Source organism: Procambarus clarkii, chromosome 55 (assembly GCF_040958095.1).
Source record: "Procambarus clarkii isolate CNS0578487 chromosome 55, FALCON_Pclarkii_2.0, whole genome shotgun sequence".
Lineage (NCBI taxonomy): Eukaryota > Metazoa > Arthropoda > Malacostraca > Decapoda > Cambaridae > Procambarus > Procambarus clarkii.
The window spans coordinates 11,666,923-11,674,654 of record NC_091204.1 but is presented as its reverse complement, the minus strand read 5'-3'; the positions used below and the strand labels follow the sequence as shown (position 1 = coordinate 11,674,654).

General features: G+C 43.5%; 1 protein-coding gene across 1 annotated transcript; it reads left to right on the top strand.

The window, feature by feature from the left end:
- Positions 1-358: 358 nt before the first annotated feature.
- Positions 359-7,457, top strand: LOC138352884 (300 kDa antigen AG231-like). Its single transcript, XM_069305438.1, has 4 exons — positions 359-396; positions 666-988; positions 4,334-5,020; positions 7,261-7,457. Exons 1-4 carry the CDS (start codon positions 359-361, stop codon positions 7,455-7,457), a joined length of 1,245 nt encoding a protein of 414 aa, XP_069161539.1.
- The last annotated feature ends 275 nt before the right edge of the window (positions 7,458-7,732 follow it).

Below are 7,732 nucleotides of genomic sequence, written 5' to 3'. Positions count from 1 at the left end.
ACTGAACGACCACTTAATGTTGAACGACCACTTACTGCTGAACGACCACTTAATGTTGAACGACCACTTACTGTTGAACGACCACTTACTACTGAACGACCACTTACTGTTGAACGACCACTTACTGTTGAACGACCACTTACTGTTGAACGACCACTTACTACTGAACGACCACTTTCTACTGAACGACCACTTACTGTTGAACGACTATTTACTACTGAACGACCACTTACTGTTGAACGACCACTTACTGTTGAACGACCACTTACTGTTGAACGACCACTTACTGTTGAACGACCACTTAATGTTGAACGACCACTTACTGTTGAACGACCACTTACTGCTGAACGACCACTTAATGTTGAACGACCACTTAATGTTGAACGACCACTTAATGTTGAACAACCACTTACTGCTGAACGACCACTTAATGTTGAACGACCACTTACTGTTGAACGACCACTTACTACTGAACGACCACTTTCTACTAAACGACCACTTACTGTTGAACGACTATTTACTACTGAACGACCACTTACTGTTGAACGACCACTTACTACTAAACGACCACTTACTATTGAACGACCACTTACTGTTGAACGACCACTTACTACTGAACGACCACTTACTGTTGAACGACCACTTACTGTTGAACGATCACTTAGTACTGAACGACCACTTACTACTAAACGACCACTTACTATTGAACGACCACTTACTGTTGAACGACTACTTAATGTTGAACGACCACTTACTACTGAACGACCACTTACTGTTGAACGACCACTTACTGTTGAACGATCACTTAGTACTGAACGACCACTTACTACTAAACGACCACTTACTATTGAACGACCACTTACTGTTGAACGACCACTTACTGCTGAACGACCACTTACTACTAAACAACCACTTACTATTGAACGACCACTTACTGTTGAACGACCACTTACTACTGAACGACCACTTACTGTTGAACGATCACTTAGTACTGAACGACCACTTACTACTGAACGACCACTTACTATTGAACGACCACTTAATGTTGAACGACCACTTAATGTTGAACGACCACTTACTACTGAACGACCACTTACTACTGAACGACCATTTACTACTGGACGACCACTTAATGTTGAACGACCACTTACTACTGAACGACTACTTACTACTGAACGACCACTTACTGTTGAACGACCACTTAATGTTGAACGACCACTTAATGTTGAACGACCACTTACTACTCAACGACCACTTACTGTTGAACGACCACTTACTACTGAACCACCACTTACTACTGAACGACCACTACTGTTGAACGACCACTTACTACTAAACGACCACTTACTACTGAACGACCACTTACTACTGAACCACCACTTACTACTGAACGACCACTACTGTTGAACGACCACTTACTACTAAACGACCACTTACTGTTGAACGACCACTTACTGCTGAACCACCACTTACTACTGAACGACCACTACTGTTGAACGACCACTTACTACTAAACGACCACTTACTACTGAACGACCACTTACTGTTGAACGACCACATACTACTTAACGGCCACTTACTGTTGAACGACCACTTACTGTTGAACGACCACTTACTATTGAACGACCACTTACTGTTGAACGACCACTTACTGCTGAACGACCACTAATGTACTATCACTTACTGTTGAACGACCACTACTGTTGAACGACCACTTACTGTTGAACGACCACTTACTGCTGAACGACCACTTACTGTTGAACGACCACTTACTGCTGAACGACCACTACTGTTGAACGACCACTTACTGTTGTACTACCACTTACTGTTGAACGACCACTTACTGTTGTACTACCACTTACTGTTGAACGACCATTTACTGTTATACGACCACTTACTATTGAACGACCACTTACTGTTGAACGACCACTTAGTGTTGAACGACCACTTACTGTTGTACTACCACTTACTGTTGTACTACCATTTACTGTTATACGACCACTTACTACTGAACGACCACTAACTGTTGAACGACCAGTTACTGTTGAACGACCACTTACTACTGAACGACCACTTACTGTTGAACGACCACTTAGTGATGAACGACCACTTACTATTGAACGACCACTTACTGTTGAACGACCACTTACTATTGAACGACCACTTACTACTGAACGACCACTTACTGTTGAACGACCACTTACTACTGAACGACCACTTACTGTTGAACGACCACTTACTGTTGAACGACCACTTACTGTTGAACGACCACTTACTGTTGAACGACCACTTACTGTTGAACGACCACTTACTACTGAACGACCACTTACATTTGAACGACCACTTACTGTTGAACGACCACTTAGTGTTGAACGACCACTTACTGTTGAACGACCACTTACTGTTGAACGACCACTTACTACTGAACGACCACTTACTGTTGAACGACGACTTACTGTTGAACGACCACTTAGTGTTGAACGACCACTTACTGTTGAACGACCACTTACTATTGAACGACCACTTACTACTGAACGACCACTTACTGTTGAACGACCACTTACTACTGAACGACCACTAACTGTTGAACGACCACTTACTATTGAACGACCACTTACTGTTGAACGACCACTTACTATTGAACGACCACTTACTGTTTAACGACCACTAACTGTTGAACGACCACTTACTACTGAACGACCACTTACTGTTGAACGACCACTTACTATTGAACGACCACTTACTACTGAACGACCACTAACTGTTGAACGACCACTTACTGTTGAACGACCACTTACTGTTGAACGACCACTTACTACTGAACGACCACTTACTGTTGAACGACCACTTACTACTGAACGACCACTTACTGTTGAACGACCTCTTACTACTGAACGACCACTTACTGTTGAACGACCACTTACTGTTGAACGACCACTTACTGTTGAACGACCACTTACTACTGAACGACCACTTACTGTTGAACGACCTCTTACTACTGAACGACCACTTACTGTTGAACGACCACTTACTACTGAACGACTACTTACTGTTGAACGACCACTTACTACTGAACGACCACTTACTGTTGAACGACCACTTACTATTGAACGACCACTTACTGTTTAACGACCACTAACTGTTGAACGACCACTTACTACTGAACGACCACTTACTGTTGAACGACCACTTACGTTTGAACGACCACTAACTGTTGAACGACCACTTACTGTTGAACGACCACTTACTACTGAACGACCACTTACTGTTGAACGACCACTTACTGTTGAACGACCACTTACTGTTGAACGACCACTTACTGTTGAACGACCTCTTAGTGTTGAACGACCACTTACTATTGAACGACCACTTACTGTTGAACGACCACTTACTATTGAACGACCACTTACTACTGAACGACCACTTACTGTTGAACGACCACTTACTACTGAACGACCACTAACTGTTGAACGACCACTTACTTTTGAACGACCACTTACTGTTGAACGACCACTTACTATTGAACGACCACTTACTGTTTAACGACCACTAACTGTTGAACGACCACTTACTACTGAACGACCACTTACTGTTGAACGACCACTTACTATTGAACGACCACTTACTACTGAACGAACACTTACTGTTGAACGACCACTTACTGTTGAACGACCACTTACTGTTGAACGACCACTTACTGTTAAACGACCACTTACTACTGAACGACCACTTACTGTTGAACGACCTCTTACTACTGAACGACCACTTACTGTTGAACGACCACTTACTACTGAACGACTACTTACTGTTGAACGACCACTTACTACTGAACGACCACTTACTGTTGAACGACCACTTACTATTGAACGACCACTTACTGTTTAACGACCACTAACTGTTGAACGACCACTTACTACTGAACGACCACTTACTGTTGAACGACCAATTACTATTGAACGACCACTTACTGTTTAACGACCACTAACTGTTGAACGACCACTTACTACTGAACGACCACTTACTGTTGAACGACCAATTACTATTGAACGACCACTTACTACTGAACGACCACTTACTGTTGAACGACCACTTACTGTTGAACGGCCACTTACTGTTGAACGACCACTTACTGCTGAACGACCACTTACTGTTGAACGACCTCTAACTACTGAACGACCACTTACTGTTGAACGACCACTTACTACTGAACGACTACTTACTGTTGAACGACCACTTACTACTGAACGACCACTTACTGTTGAACAACCACTTACTATTGAACGACCACTTACTGTTGAACGACCACTTACTACTGAACGACCACTTAGAACAGAACGACCACTCACTACTGAACGACCACTTACTGTTGCACGACCACTTACTTTTGAACGACCACTTACTGTTGAACGACCACTTACTACTGAACGACCACTTACTGTTAAACGACCACATACTGTAAAACGACCACTTACTGTAAAACGACCACTTACTGTTGAACGACCACTTACTACTGAACGACCACTTACTGTTGAACGACCACTTACTACAGAACGACCACTTACTGTTGAACGACCACTTACTGTTCAACGACCACTTACTCCAGAACGACCACTTACTACAGAACGACCACTTACTACAGAACGACCACTTACTGTTGAACGACCACTTACTACTGAATGTCCTTTTACTGTTGAACGACCACTTACTACTGAACGACCACTTACAGTTAAACGACCACTTACTGTTGAACGACCAATTTCTACTGAACGACTACTTACTGTTGAACGACCACTTACTACTGAACGACCACTTACTGTTGAACGACCAATTACTACTGAACGACCACTTACTACTGAACGACCACTTACTACTGAACAACCAATTACTACTGAACGGCCACTTACTATTGAACGACCACTTACTGTTGAACGACCACTTACTGTTATACGACCACTTACTACTGAACGACCAATTACTACTGAACGACCATTTACAGTTAAACGACCACTTACTGTTGAACGTGCAATAATGTTGAACGACCATTTACTGTTGAACGACCACTTACTGTTGAACGACCTCTTACTGTTTAACGACCACTTACTACTGAACGACCACTTACTGTTGAACAACCACTACTGTTGAACGACCACTTACTGGTGAACGACCTCTTACTGTTTAACGACCACTTACTACTGAACGACCACTTACTACTGAACGACCACTTACTACTGAACGACTACTTACTACTGAACGACCACTTACTACTGAACGACCACATACTGTTGAACGACCACTTACTACTGAACGACCGCTTACTGTTGAACGACCAATTACCACTGAACGACCACTTACTGTTGAACGACTACTTACTACTGAACGACCGCTTACTGTTGAACGACCACTTACTGTTGAACGACCAATTACCACTGAACGACCACTTACTGTTGAACGACCACTTACTACTGAACAACCACTTACTGTTGAACGACCACTTACTACTGAACGACCACTAATTGTTGACCAATTACTACTGAACGACCACTTACTGTTGAACGACCACTTACTGTTGAACGACCACTTACTGTTGAACGACCACTTACTACTGAACGACCACTAATTGTTGACCAATTACTACTGAACGACCACTTACTGTTGAACGACCACTTACTGTTGAACGACCACTTACTGTTGAACGACCACTTACTGTTATACGTCCACTTACTACTGAACGACCAATTACTACTGAACGACCACTTACAGTTAAACGACCACTTACTGTTGAACGAGCACTAATGTTGAACCACCATTTACTGTTGAACGACCTCCTACTGTTGAACGACCACTTACTGTTGAACGACCTCTTACTGTTTAACGACCACTTACTACTGAACGACCACTTACTGTTGAACAACCACTACTGTTGAACGACCACTTACTGGTGAACGACCTCTTACTGTTTAACGACCACATACTACTGAACGATCACTTACTACTGAACGACCACTTACTACTGAACGACTACTTACTACTGAACGACCACTTACTACTGAACGACCACATACTGTTGAACGACCACTTACTACTGAACGACCGCTTACTGTTGAACGACCAATTACCACTGAACGACCACTTACTGTTGAACGACCACTTACTACTGAACGACCGCTTACTGTTGAACGACCACTTACTGTTGAACGACCACTTACTGTTGAACGACCAATTACCAATGAACGACCACTTACTGTTGAACGACCACTTACTACTGAACAACCACTTACTGTTGAACGACCAATTACCACTGAACGACCACTTACTGTTGAACGACCACTTACTGTTGAACGACCACTTACTACTGAACAACCACTTACTGTTGAAGGACCACTTACTGTTGAACGACCAATTACCACTGAACGACCACTTACTATTGAACGACCACTTACTACTGAACGACTACATACTGGTGAACGACCACTTACTACTGAACGACCACATACTGTTGAACGACCACTTACTACTGAACGACCACTTACTGTTGAACGACCACTTACTGTTGAACGACCACTTACTGTTGAACGACCACTTACTGTTGAACGACCACTTACTGTTGAACGACCACTTACTACTGAACGACCACTTACTGTTGAACGACCACTTACTGTTGAACGACCACTTACTGTTGAACGACCACTTACTGTTGAACGACCACTTACTACTGAACGACCACTTACTGTTGAACGACCACTTACTGTTGAACGACCACTTACTGTTGAACGACCACTTACTGTTGAACTATCACTTCTGAACGACCACTTACTGTTGAACGACCACTTACTGTTGAACGACCGCTTACTACTGAACGACCACTTACTGTTGAACGACCACTTACTGTTGAACGACCACTTACTGTTGAACGACCACTTACTACTGAACGACCAGTTACTGTTGAACGACCACTTACTGTTGAACGACCACTTACTGTTGAACGACCACTTACTGTTGAACGACCACTTACTGTTGAACGACCATTTACTGTTGAACGACCACTTACTGTTGAACGACCACTTACTACTGAACGACCACTTACTGTTGAACGACCACTTACTACTGAACGACCAGTTACTGTTGAACGACCAGTTTCTGTTGAACGACCACTTACTACTGAACGACCACTTACTACTGAACGACCAGTTACTGTTGAACGACCAGTTTCTGTTGAACGACCACTTACTACTGAACGACCACTTACTGTTGAACGACCAGTTTCTGTTGAACGACCACTTACTGTTGAACGACCACTAACTACTGAACGACCAGTTACTGTTGAACGACCAGTTTCTGTTGAACGACCATTTACTACTGAACGACCACTTACTGTTGAACGACCACTTAAGTGCCAGCCTGGTCGAGCTTTAAGAGGCAGCCTACAACAGCTCTCTAACTCCTATACTCACTGCTAGGTGAACATATGCATCAGAATGAAAGAAACTCGGTTCATTGATTTCCACCCAAACGGCGGGGATCGATCTCTGGCGTCTACGAGTCCGTAGCGCTGAGCTCTCAGCCGCCAGGCCCCTCCAATTCATAATACCAGGTGTGAGTATGAGCCGTATACTCACAGGTGCCTCTGCTATGTATACAGGCGGGTCCGAGTGTAAATACAAGGGGGCTATTCTGGTTGGCTTGAGGCATCGCCCTGGCACTGCCAGTGATGGTAGAGTGCCATATCTGGCAC

Coding starts and splice junctions, on each gene's coding strand:
- LOC138352884 (XM_069305438.1), top strand. CDS start 359: ATGTTGAACGACCACTTAATGTTGAACGACCACTTAAT. Junction 397..665: donor ATGTTGAACGACCACTTAAT/GTTGAACAACCA, acceptor ACGATCACTTAG/TACTGAACGACCACTTACTA. Junction 989..4,333: donor TACTGTTGAACGATCACTTA/GTACTGAACGAC, acceptor CACTTAGAACAG/AACGACCACTCACTACTGAA.